This window comes from Mustelus asterias, chromosome 18 (genome assembly GCF_964213995.1).
Source record: "Mustelus asterias chromosome 18, sMusAst1.hap1.1, whole genome shotgun sequence".
NCBI classification, from domain to species: Eukaryota; Metazoa; Chordata; class Chondrichthyes; order Carcharhiniformes; family Triakidae; genus Mustelus; species Mustelus asterias.
The window spans coordinates 86057425-86071197 of NC_135818.1; the positions used below are offsets into that span (position 1 = coordinate 86057425).

At 39.3% G+C, this 13773-nt stretch overlaps 1 protein-coding gene across 3 annotated transcripts in view; it reads right to left on the minus strand.

The window, feature by feature from the left end:
- Positions 1-13773, minus strand: part of dicer1 (dicer 1, ribonuclease type III) — a 132850-nt gene that overhangs the window by 45797 nt on the left and 73280 nt on the right. For all 3 annotated transcript variants that reach the window (XM_078234498.1, XM_078234501.1, XM_078234499.1), the window contains exons 21-23: positions 12792-12897; positions 9978-10153; positions 5150-5939 (exon numbers count right to left, since the gene is read on the minus strand). In XM_078234498.1, the coding sequence (XP_078090624.1) occupies positions 5150-5939; positions 9978-10153; positions 12792-12897 (1072 nt within the window). The remainder of the gene's footprint in view (positions 1-5149; positions 5940-9977; positions 10154-12791; positions 12898-13773) is intronic.

Genomic DNA, 13773 nt, shown 5'->3' on the forward strand with positions numbered 1-13773 from the left:
ACCCCTGGATCCTTCCTGGCCTGTCATTTCTCTTGCGGGCACTAGCGACTCAAGACTCCTCAATATATATTTTATTCACTGTTTTCCCAGTACTGTACTTTTTACCCTGGAGACCATTGACTTTATGCATTTTTTTCAAATGGTCCCAGATGTACAGCAAAGCATCCATTCTTTATAGGTATGCCAAATAGTGCCTGGAATTTCACCCATCTCGGATTGGAAAAAAGCTCTCCTTTAAAACCACAGCAAACTTTTCCTTACTTGTCTTCCTGCACTGGCCCAATCTTTAACCTTGTTGTTGCTTCTCCCCAGCCTTCTAATATTCAAAGTGCGAAGACCCACAATTTTTTTAAAAAACCTTTTTCTTTTCTCAGTGTTCTCAATGAAACAAAATCCTGCCTCATCACCAATTTTCTTTCTGTAATGTCCTAACTATGTTAGAGGTTATGTGTTTTAACAAAAAGAAAAAATGTGGTTTGCACATGTAGATTCAAACTGACAACATTCCTATTCTAGGAGTTCTGGCCTGTACAATCTGAAACCAAAACAGCAGGGATCTCAAACACCCTAATGACATCAACATCAAATCATGTGATCAGCTCTTAAAGCAATCTGCAACCACTTAAATATACAACATCGTTTCCAAAATTAAGGAAAACTTCCAAATTAAAAAGTACTGATTTGCCTTTCTACCTTAGGGCAGACTGTGTGTCAGCCTGCCATAGAGATAGTGATTTGGGTGAAGTCTTGGTTGGTAAGTTTTTTTTGTTTAACTTGCATACATGTTTGCTGACAGAAGCAAGCAGTTCAGTTTGGAAATAAGCAGGCTTTGCTTTGATAAAGACTGTATCTCATGCGATTGAGGAAGTGATTTTCAGTTGGGCCTGCATTTCAAGTAGAGAAAATACTAACTTTGTTGCTCACTGCATGGAATATCTTAGTTTGGATTTCATGAGGGAAAAACAGCAGCAAGATTTGCCTAGCTTAAAACTGAAAGGAGAGATCTACAGAGGTCCTCACAAAGACTTCTGGTAGAATGCAGTCAAAAGTTAACTTGGAAAGCTGTAGAAAGGCAGTTGGATATCTGCTTGCAACCCGGAGGTCAGTAAAGGAAGGTGCAGAGCTGCATCACGAAAAGCTAATGGAAGGGCTCCAATGGAATCTTAACTGAAGAATAGCTGGAATATGAAGCAGAATTCAAGTAAATTCTGGAAGGCCACAGCATACCTTTTGGGTTGATCCCAAAGTGAAAAAACCTTCAAGACTTATAAGATGAGAACACTTAAGAAAATACACATTCTTTAATGAGATGAGTGTCACCAGTAAGGTCAGCATTTGTTGTCCATTCCCACTTCCCTTGACAGTGACTTGCTCGGCCATTTCAAAGGACAGTTGAGAGTCAGAGTTCATAGCATAGGTTTTTTATGAACTTTAGTGTTAAGCAATAGTGCTTAAAGTAAAGACTGTTTTTGTTAAAAACATTAAATATTGTGACATTGTTTGGTTAATTATTGGGTTTGGATTTCTTCTTTAAATGCTATCGGTCCCCAACAGTATCACAACAGGGGGAAAGAGGGCGAGTACAAGACAGTGACAAAGAAGAGATGAAAATTCAGACATTTAAACGAGAAGGGGATATTCAAATCAAATCCAATTTCTGCTGATATTAAACCCATGGGAATTTAAAGCTGAGCTATTTTAGTGACTTAGGTAATTTAAGAAAGAGATAGATTTAATGATAAAGTAGAAATTTCACAAGGTCTTGGTAAAGGGATTCAAATAATGCTGTAATGAGAAAGCAGAATGAGAGTATCTGAAAGTTTATATAATGTCGTGTGGATTATCAAGCAGCACACATCATGCTAAAAAGGCAAGTCTTTGTCATCTCATGTCTCAAAGGAATAATATAAAATGGGGGTTTATAGGGAATACACTTGCGATTTCTCTTTAACGACTTCCATTTATAGAGCACATTTAATGCAGAAAAATGTACAAGGCGCTTCTCTCAATCATTCGGCACTGAACCGAGAGAGAGGATAGTACGAGTGGTAAACCATCTCTTGAACTATTAAGTTTCAAAGGAGAGGAGGTGGGTAGAAAGTGGAGGGGGGTGGTGGGGGTGTTTGCTTCTGGGGAGAATTTAGAGCTCGAGACTTAAATAATTGAGAGCATGGCCAGCGGATAAGCCTATCCCCCCAGTTACACAGTTCTTGGAAAACTAGCATTCATTAGTTCAAGCTACTTGTTCTCCAACTCCCAAAAATATATAAAAGCAGAAAATGTTTGAAACAACTAGCAAGTCAAGCAGCATCAATGGAGAGAGAAATACAGTTAACGTTTCACATCGGTGATCTTTCATTCAGAACTCAAAGAACATATTTGCCCAGTATACACCCTTACCTCATGTGGACCAGAAATACCATAGAAATGCACAAATTAGAACAGGGCACACAAAGAAATAACCCCCAGAGCTTAAAAATGAAGTCCCACAAACACACAGCGTGAAGCAAACAACAATCGATTCGAGACCTATAGTTTACTGAGAAATATTTTTTATTGATGCCTGTGGGACCTGCAAATTATGTTCAGATTGCTCACCTTAAGAGCCACAATCAACTTTCATTCATAGTAATAAAAAAATGCAAATACTGTAAATTAAATGAGAAAATGTTGGATTATGCTACAGGTCCACTTGTAACCTGAAACATTGACCTGTCCATTTTCTTCAGAACTTGATGGATCCGAGGTACATTTGCAGCTTTTTGCCTTTTCATTTGCCTTTGAATTCTTGTCACTGCATCAATTTTGTACAGTGCATCAATTAACCAGCAGCACATATCTACCACATTTAAAGCCAGAGGTGGCTATTTAGACAGAAACTGGTAATGTTTTCCAGGTGCCCCCCTCTCTATTTTCTTTAAAATTGATTTATTAAGGAAACAGCTGCAATTACAACAATATAATTTAGAACACATTTCCTGCTAAATCATCCATTTTATTCTTTACGCACCACACTCTGAAATAATTAACACTGCAATATTCTCTCCAATCTGAAATTATTCTGTCAGAACATGGGCTTCGTAACATTATTCCAGTGTATTACAGTATAATGTATAAATATGCTTCTAACAATCTGTCATTATGGTGACACCTAGAAGACTCTCCAGGATTGATGAGGGCAGACTCTGTAATCATCCAGTAACTCAAATGAAAAATACAAGTGCTGAGACTTTTAAAAATATTGTGTTTCACATATAAAATAATAATTACTGTTATGACATTTGATTTTTTTTTGACAGGTTAGAACAGATGGGATTTTTCCAGCCTTCTCCAAATCTGATTTCCTTACATTTTCCTGTCGTGTGGCTCAATATGCGTCAAAAGCCTTTTTTATCCTCTCCATCTCCTTTTCTATTGGGGTCTATCAATTTAAGACGACGGACAGGGTTAATTGTCCTTGGCAATGTTTGCATGAGTGCAAAAAGGCTTTTTTGCAGGAAGACGATGACAGGCAATGTTGAAACCTGACATCTAATTTCACACGCCCAGATTCTTGCTTGTGACAATTAAACAGTACCTGTCATTTCAGCAGACTATTTATTTCTTAAAAGGCCGATAACCTGCCTTAATTTAAAATAAGTCTTAAAAATTAGGCACTTTAGTTGGACTTCAATATTTGTTTGAGGAAAGGGCTGGAAGCTCAATCTTCAAGCTTTTAAGAGTGGTGTCATTGATTCATCTAATAAGTGAGGGCTATCACACTTTTCTCATTCCAGCAGTGCACAGCAGCTAGGCCAGGAATAAGAGAGTTATCAAGTTAGTTGCAGAATGGCAAAATACAAGTAAAGCTCTGCCGGCTCTGTTCCAACAGTGACGTTCATTAAAACACCCTATAATTGATCAATTGCAATGTTTCTAGTTATCTTTAACCAGACACCTTATGGCTTTGTGGAATGAATTATCGGAAGTTTCATGCTTTGGGCGCCTTATTCAGTTTTCACTGGGATTAAGTGGCCCAATTTTATTTTGCTCACAACCTTCCAAATGTTACACTGAAAATGTTCCTCCCACAAATCCTTAAGGTGGTAGAACAGAGTGCTAAGCTTACTGCGTCATCTAGGTTGCTTAGAACAGTTTAAGGACAAAGCTCCACGTAAAACAACAGTGCATCATTTACAGCAGCAATTTGAATTTGCTGCTCCTAGCTCAAAGCTCATGCTAAAGGGTCACCGTGGAATTTTTTTTTCAAATCGTCTCTTCCATAGCTCAGCTTCTAGCTTTTAACTTAAAAGGAACTCATTCTGATGAAAGTGACAAATAAACATTCTTGTTGGAGAACATTCCAGGATATCACTTTATGAATGGGCCCTAAAACGTTAATGACCACATTAAAATAAAACTAAACAGAGATTGCAAATTTTAAAAAATGTTTCTGCCCCATGCCAAACAAAAAGCATCAACAAAAAGGGTTCCCGAGCTTGAATAAAAGCCTTTGATTTCTAGTCCATAATGTTCACAGTGTGCAAAGGCATGATTTGGTTTGCCTGCAATGTCCTCCATAAGAAGCAACCCAGAAAAACTCGCCATCTTGGCTCACTTAATGAATGCCCACTTAATTAGGGTAACAGAGGGCATAGCAACCTAGAAAGTTTGCACTTTCAAATAGGGACAAAACTATGATAAATGAAAACGGTTAAATAGCAACTTTGTTTATAACTTGTCAAATGTTCAGATTCCTTATATTAGAGGTTTCAATAGAAACCTACACACTTACAAAGGAGTAGCAAACCGAAAGGTTGAGGGGATATCAGAAGCTACATCAGAAAAGCGATTTATTACAAATATTTCAACCTTTTAGCCTGTTATTACTTGACAAAGAATCGAAGAGTGGGCTGCAGCAATGTTGATTTTTCTTTGACAGTGTTGGGAGTGAGAAATAAAGAGCTTCAAGCAAACTACAGTGATTGGAAGTGCCCTGATACTGGGTTTTATCTTGCATTGCAGAAGACTACCTGTTTGTGACACTGCACTCACATTTAAACCACCCTGAATATTCCCAAATAAGGGGAGAAGAGGAATAAACAAAAATGTAAAGATACAATTCACTTTTCAACCCACGTGCCCTTTAAGTAGCAGATTTGAAACTCACCTTCTTACTCCTCATGTAAGACAGCCGCCCTTCATGGGCATCTGGATACGTACAAAACAGATACGTTGTGATAGCGTGTTTCAGGAATGAATCGCCAAGCATCTCCAGACGCTCCAGATTGAACCCATCGCTGGCATTTGACAAGGTCAAAGCTTGGAGAATCAGACCGGGATTAGGGCCGAGGGTTTCGGTTGTATATACGCCAGGGGGGCAGTCGCCCGAATCCAAAATCCATTGCGGAATTGCCAGAGGCTCTGAGGAATTGCAGGAAACTGCCTCTTTTGAGCAACAATCTGAGGTAGATTTATTAGTAATTCCGTCTAGGTTATTACTTTGTAGATTACATTCAACTCGGGGCTTGGGCTGGTTCTCACTGTGGTGTGTGTTACGCATGGGAACTGAGGTAGCTGGTTGTACAAGTAAGTCATGCCTGTAGGAATTAATTTTATTTTGATGGCGAATGCAACCTTTATTTAGCAGTTCAGCATTTCCATTGGTTAGGTTTTCGGTACAAACTATGCCATTTACTAGTATTGTGCTCTTGGTGACTTTGTCAGCACTGAAGAGCTTTTTGGGTGACAGACTCTTGGTGGATGTTTTGCTGTTCATAGACTGAAGATTCTCCATGAAGGAGCTCTCATTGATAGCACCTCGATTTGCAGCATCGTCAGGGACTACAGTTGTGCTGTGCATACAGTAACTATCATTTTCATCTGTACTGGAGCTGGTTGTCAAGATGTAAGCTTTGCTGTCTATGGACTTTTTCCACCCAAAGTCAAGGTTGGGATACCTAATACAACAAAGATCACAGGTTTACAAAACAAAAGTCAATAAATTTTGCAGAAAAAAATCCACATAGGTATTTAGAAATAAACTCAATTTCTCCATAAGAGAAATTCAGAACTCTATCAAGCTTTTTAACTTGAGGTCCTTCAGTCAACATTAAGAGTCAACCACATGTCGGGATTTGAGTTACATGTAGAGCAGACTGGTTAGGGATGTGAAGCACTTTAGTGAAACAGTTGGGATCTTATCATTTCCAAATAATTACACATTTATTGGGTTGAATTTCCCCATTTCACCATGGTAGAATTTCAACTCATGACTTCTGGGTTGCTAGGCCAGTGTAACTGTGATGTCACTTCCTCCCACTCCTGCACTGAAAGCAAAAATCATACTGACTCCTACTCTCTCATTCTATTGCAGGAACACAAAGATTTTGTCTTTCTCCTAGAATCAACAGGCTTTTATAATCCAAAGTTTGATGCCATCTAACTTTAGCTTCATTTTCTCTTCGATCCTTTTCAACCTTGCTGTCCTGAACAAATCTCTTGGTCTGACAGTCAGTACACACTGCATATCAAAAATCTGATTCCTCCATAACTTATCGAACAGGATGTGTGCCACTTGCTATACGTACGTATGACAAGTCGACAAGTCACCAAGTCAGATAGAGTTTCCAAATTAGAGACTGCACCACAACACAGCAAGTGCTGTAACATCTTTAGAAACATAGAAAATAGAAGTAGGCCATGTGGCCTTTTAAGCCTGCTCCACCATTCAATATGATCATGATGATCTTGCATCTGAACACCATATCCCCACACTTTCCCTTTACCCCTTGATGCCTTTTGGTCTAGAAATCTTAAATACACAGTGACTTGGCCTCTACAGCCTTCTGTGGTAATGAATGCCACAGGTTCACCATCTAAGTGAAGAAATTTCTTCTCATCTTTGTCCGAAATGGCCTATCCCTTAACCTGAGACTGTGACTCTTTGTTCTAGATACAGCAGCCAGAGGAAACTATATCCCTGTATCCTGTCTGTCCAGCCTTGTCAGATTTCTAAACGCTTTAGCGAGATCCCCTCTCATTCTTCTACATTATAGTGATTATAGGCCTAGTCTACCCAATCTCTCCTCATACAACAATCCTGCCAGAGAATCAATCTGGTGAACCTTTGCTGCACTCCCATTATGGCAAGTACATCTTTTCTGAAGGAGACCAAAACTGCACACAGCGCTCCAGGTGTGGTCTCACCGAGGCCCAAGTAGTAAGACATCCTTGCTCTTGTACTCAAGTTCTTGTTCACTGAAAACCAACATACCATTTGTCTTCTTAACTGCTTGCTGCACCTACATGTACACCCAGGTCCCTTTCTATATCAACAATACCCATTCAATCACTATTAAATAATACTCTGCCATTCTGCTTTTACGACTGAAATAAATAACTTCACATTTATCCACATTATATTGCATCTGCCATGTATTTGCCCACTCAACTTGTCTAAATTGCCTCAAAGCCTCTTCCTCCCCAATCATAAATTCACTTAGTTCTCTGTCATCAGCAAACTTGGAAATATTACAATTTATTCTCTCATTCAAATTGTTGATTTTTATATATAAATGTATACATTACATACATCTTTTAGAGAATAGTTTTGCAGTTTTACCTGGCAAGTAATTTCACCAAATGATTAAAAGTTAATGTAGCTGCAGGCTAATTTCAAGATTCTCATTCCCAGAAATATGCACAGGATAAAAAGCAAAGGATTCTACACAGCTTTGTGCTTTTCATGAAGGTACTGTGTTTAATTAATTTATTGTTGTCACTAAAGAGGATCAGCCAGTCCAACTCGGCTCACGAACTGAAGCAGATCTGCCCAGTTTACAAACCTAGTCACACAGGGGTACCCCATCTTTGTCTGCCAATCAATGCATGCCACAAAACCTCCGAGACCATGTATAAAGTTTAAAGCTGTGTACCCAAAAACTTTCATCTCTCGCAAGTTGTTGACACTAACAGATTGTGCTCTTCTGATATAGGATTTATTAAGCAATGAAACAACAATGCATCGTAAGTTTACAAAATTCAAGACAACCCATAGTAGGAACTATCTTGCCAAGTATTATATTGTCAGGCTTTCGAACTGCACTTTAGACATCACTGATTATACAGTGCACATTCATACAGCCAAAACACTCTTTCTTCCTTGCATTACTTGATGAAGAATTCTTCATAATAGCTGCAGTACTCCCAATAAGTTCAGTGAACCCAACTTTTAGCTGACTGGTGCAGCGATTGCTGAAGCCTTCAGGCATGCTTCAATCTAACCAATCACTTAAGTGAGCAAACATTTGTACAAGTAGTAGGGATTTCGTTGTAATATAATCTTCAGGCTGTGATGGCTAGATGACATAATGTTAACAAGCCTCAAGCCAAGTTGTACATATGCTATGTATAGACCCTCCCTGAAGTTCGATGCAAGTTAATTCTCAAAAAAATGCATACAAGGTCACAAGGATGAAAACCCATTCAAATGAGACAAACTTGCCCAACAGAAGTTAACATTTTTAATTTAAAAAGCATACCTTGAACATTACACAATCAGACACTCAAGGACGAAGTTCAAGGTTGCAATCAAATCTTAAGAGTTCAGATGACGTTATAAACAACTTAATATTTGACTTCATGGTTTTAGGAAGTCTGAACCCTTTCTATTAGATTAGAGCCCTGTACATTCCTTCCCATGAGAGTTGCTATTTTGTATAATACAATAATCACTATAAAAACTGTTGCGTTGCTGGTGTTTACTCTGGACTGTTACCAGCATTCCTGATTTGAACTTCTTCTCCTATGTCAACTGTAGTGATGCTTGGTGCAAACACACTTACTATGATGTGATCTGATACTTCCAAATTCTGCAAGTTAAGATTCATAGGTTTTCAAAAGAACAGGTTTGTTGTTTCAGGAACTTCGAAATGAAGCTCTCTGCAGATCTTGAAGATACATTTGTATATTCAACATTGCATTTTGCTTAGAAACTAATGGGTAAATTTACAGGGTACAGAAATTTAAAGACACCATGTTGTGTTTTTCATTTTACTCTTGGTTTGCAGTTTTAAAATAAATACTAATTATTCCTCGAGTCCTCATCCAGATCACCCATATTCAATTCCCTGGCCAAAGAGGGCACACTGGCTGTCCTTTACTGGTGACAAATTCATTAAATCCACAACTGCCATTCAATACCATCATTGATCTTCGACTGCAACTCCATCTCCTGTCCTATCATCATATCCTTTAATATTCAAAGAACTATCAATCTTGTCCTGAATATTTTCGATGGCGAGGCATCGATAGCCCTTAGGTCTGCAGTTCCAAAGATACACAACCCCCTGGTGAAATTTCTTCTCATCTCAGTCCTAAACAGCAGACCCTTTATTCTGATACGGTGACTCCATGTTTTGGATTCTTCAGCCAGGGGCAACATCAATCCAGTTAAGTCGCTTAATAATTTTGTGTGGTTCGATGAGACCACTTCACATTTGGGGATGCCGTCTTTGGGATAAGAGATTAAACCAAGATGTCCCATCTGCTCCCTCAGCTCGATGGAAAAAAAATCCCATGGCATTATTTCCAAGTTGTGCTATCAACATCACTAATACACATTATTTAGTCATTATTATCTTGCTGCATTTTATGGATGCGCCGTCTTTGAATACATTTAAGTTTGGGAGAGACTGATTTTTGGTGTGTCAGATTTAAGGTACATGGGGAGCAGACGAGAAAACGGAGTTGAAGTCCAAGATCAGCAATGACCGCGTTGAATAGTGAAGCAGACTTGATGGATCATATGTCCTGCTCAAATTTATGATCTGGTGACCTTACTGTATAAAACTGGCTGCTGTATTTCCTAATTACAGAAGTGACTTTACTTCAAATGTACTTCAATGGCTGTAAAACGCTTTAGGTCATCCTAAAATTATAAAACGCGCTGCAGAAATGCAAGGCTTTCTTTTTTCATAACAAACAAATATACCCACCTGAAGTTTGAAGGAAGAGCCTCAATTCCCACACCCGCTTCCTTTGCTGTTTGGGCTCTCAACTCCTCCGCTGTTAACAGACAGTGCAGTCGATACAAAATACTGGGAAGGCAGACTGCCTTTCTCCACAAGGAAGCTGGGATTGGATGAATAGCACAGAGTTCTGGGACAAGAATCTTGAGAGAAATAGAGCAGAGTTAACAAAACTGCAAATTTAATCTCCATTGGAACTACAACAGCAAATATATCATAAAGCCGCAATGTGGAAAAAATTCTCAGTCCTTCGAAACATTTTATTCCAGCATTTTCTGCTTTGATTTCGATTTCTAGATGTATTAATGAAAATGCACAACATCATCGTAAAACATCAGTTTTATACTTGTTTGCACCTTTTTATTTTTTGGGGTGACCAAGAACCCTCCCCTGCCGTATCAATCTCTTTGCTGAATTATCCGTCCAAGTGACTGATGGCTGTGCTGGTAAAAGAACACTTCTCTATTATGTGTTGCATTTGTGGCCACAGACTCTTTCAAAATAGTGTTACGAATCTTTTACATCCACCTGAAAGAGCTTGTTTCAACATTTTACCCAAAAGTTGGCACATCTGTACTACTATCAAGAGGAGGGGATGAGTCTCCCAGCAAGGGGAGGCTTAGGTAATCTGATGAGGAGAGACTTAGAAATCCAAAGAGAAAAGTCAAAGTATCAGAACAGTATATTGATGTGGGTAAAGACAAGCAGAATAGGACAGAGAAAAATAGGGAGTTTAACAAAAAATCTACAATAGCAAATAAGATCATTGCTGGGGATAGAAGTTAAAAATGAAATTGAAGGACCTTTATTTAAGTTCACAAAGCATCTGTAATAAGATAGATGATTTAATGGCACAAATAGAGGTAAATGATTGAAATAAAAGTTGTTGTAAAACACATTTGGCAATTTGGCTCATTCAGCAGCACCCATGCCTCTGTTCAAGCCCTTTGCGAGGACATGAGCACAATCTAATCAGATTCCACTGTAACAATAGAGGCACTGATGTACTGTTAGCCGTTAGTGCGGACAATCGTTTTACGAGCACTATTTAATGAACAGTCAGTTTTCTCTGCCACTACCAAAACTAGTTCAATAGGTCATTCACCTCATGGAAACCTGTGCTAATATCCTTCTTCTGTTCCAGAATTTCAAATGATCATTTTGGAGCAAGAAACAACTTGCTTTTTAGAAAGAATTTGCATTGACTTAAAGCCAGTTTTTAAGAATCATAGAATCTACAGCATGGAGACAGGCCCTTCGGCCCAAACTGGTCCATGCCAACCAAAAGGCCCATCTTTGCTAACCCCATTTGCCTGCATTTGGCCCAGATCGCTTTAAAACTTGCCTATCCATGTATCTGTCCCAATGCCTTTTAAATGTTGTCAATGTCCCTGCCTCAACCACTTCCTCCGGCAGCTCATTCCACACACGTACCACTCTGTGTGTGAATAAGTTGCTCCTCAGGTTCCCATTCTTTCCCCATTTAACTTAAACCTATGCCCTCTTGTTCTCAATTCCCCAACCCTGGGAAAAAGACTGAGCGCATTCACCCTATCCAGGCCTCATGATCTTATACACCGCTACAGGATCACCCCTCAGTCTCCTATGCTCCAAAGAAAAGAGTCCTAGCCTGTCCAATCTCTCCCTATAACTCAGTCCCTCGAGTCCTGGCAACATCCTTGTAAATCTCTTCTGCACTCTCTCCAGTTTAATAACATCTTTCCAAAGCAAGGCAACCAAAACTGAACACAATACTCCAGGTGCGGCCTCACCAACATCCTGTACAACTACAACATAACTTCCCAACTTCTATACTCAATGTCCTGACTGATGAAAGCACAATGCGTCAATCAAAAGTCCAAATTATGAGGATAAGATGACTGCAGTCACATTGCAATAAATTCATCTTTGGTGGAAAAAAAAAATAAAGAAATACTACTGTTGAGCAAACTTGGCATCTGTTCTTAAAGTTCAATTGCTTACCTAGAGTGCAGTCAGTATTAATATTCCACTCAGCCTAGATCAATCAGATCGTTAACTATATTAGATGTTTTAATATGAAAGGGTTCAATTCTAAATTCCTAAATAAACATATTCATAGAACCAATAGAAGTCTACATGTCTGAAAGGGGCTTATCGGCTTATCTCATCTGTGCCAATGTTTACTAAAGTAATCTAAAAGCATTATACATAATCATTAACCATTTTTCTCATAGCCCGGTATCAACCTTTGCATTGATGTTTATCCCAGCTTCTGAATGTGATAAAGCATTCCCAGAATATATCAGGTTGTGTAACATGTTTGCAACAAACAATCATGTTCTAGGATTTTGTTTGAATGGCTTCCCATTAAAGACAGGCATCATCTGATTCAAAGGTGAATTCCTCAAGCCCTCTCCCAATCCATGCAATACTGAACACCACATCCATGTTTAGACAGCAGACAGCCCAGTTCACAGACTTTCACAATGCCTTGGGTCCAGGTACTCAGTTGATATGCTTTGTGGGTGGGCTTTGGCACACTGAGCCTCATGTTTATGCACATTCATACAGAAAGGTCTGGACATTTCCATGGGCCACTGCCATGCCCACTATCAGTAACAATAAAATCATCCAGCCAGATCAAGTTTGAACACCCAATGCTATGCTGACTGTCAGAATAGATAGTCCATTGAGCCACCCCGCAAATGTAGCTTGGTAGCACCCTCACCTATTTCACTGGTAGAACCTGATCCAATTTGCAGCCATGCCATTAAACAACGGTTTCAGTGTCCTACATACCTGTTTGTTTTGCAGACTTTCCCATTTGGCCTTGCGCTTCTCTGCACTACTTAAAGGAAGTGCCTTTCCTTTCTGATTCAAGTGTCGAGGAGTTAAAAGATTCAGTCTGAGAAAAGGGAGACAGAAAGTCCATTATAAAATAACAGGTCAGATATATTGCAGTTTCATTTTAGTAGGTTGAAGTTCGAACACATTAAAATTTTTCTCTATCTTCATAAACTTTGGCCATTTTGTCCAATGACAACCACATAACCAAATTCACAAAATATTTTGATATGGAGTTTAACCATTTGTGCAACACCTGAACAGGAAACAATGGTTAAAAAGGCAAAATACTGCAGATGCTGGAATCTGAAACAAAAACAGAAAATGCTGGAGAAACTCAGCAGGTCTGACAGCATCAGTGAAGAGAATAGAGCCAACGTTTCCATTCTGGATGACCCTTCGTCAGAGTAATATATCCTGTTCAGCAGTGTGATGCAATAAATATCACCATGACTGAGGCTTGGGACACTCCAGAGAAGACACAGACAGAATGAAGACAGAATGAAGACAGAATCATTCCCACAGCTGAGTATGATATTCAAACTCACCCTTGCATTTAAAATAAAATGCCACGGTGCACTCTTATTGTAAAATTTCTGTCTTTCATACAATGGCTGTACACCATTCAGCCTGTCGCCCCCGTTTCACCATCATGGTTGATCTCAAGCTTCAACTCCACTTTCCCACCCACTCCCCATATCATAGAAACTCTACGGTGCAGAAAGAGACATTCGACCCATCGAGTCTGCACCGACTACAATCCCACCCAGGCCTTATTTCCGTAACCGCAAATATTCACCCTGCTAATCCCTCTGACACTAGGGTCAATTTAGCATGACCAATCAACCTAACCCGCACATCATTGGACTGTGGGAGGAAATCGGACCACCCGGAGGAAACCCACGCAGACGCGGTGAGAACATGCAAACTCCACACA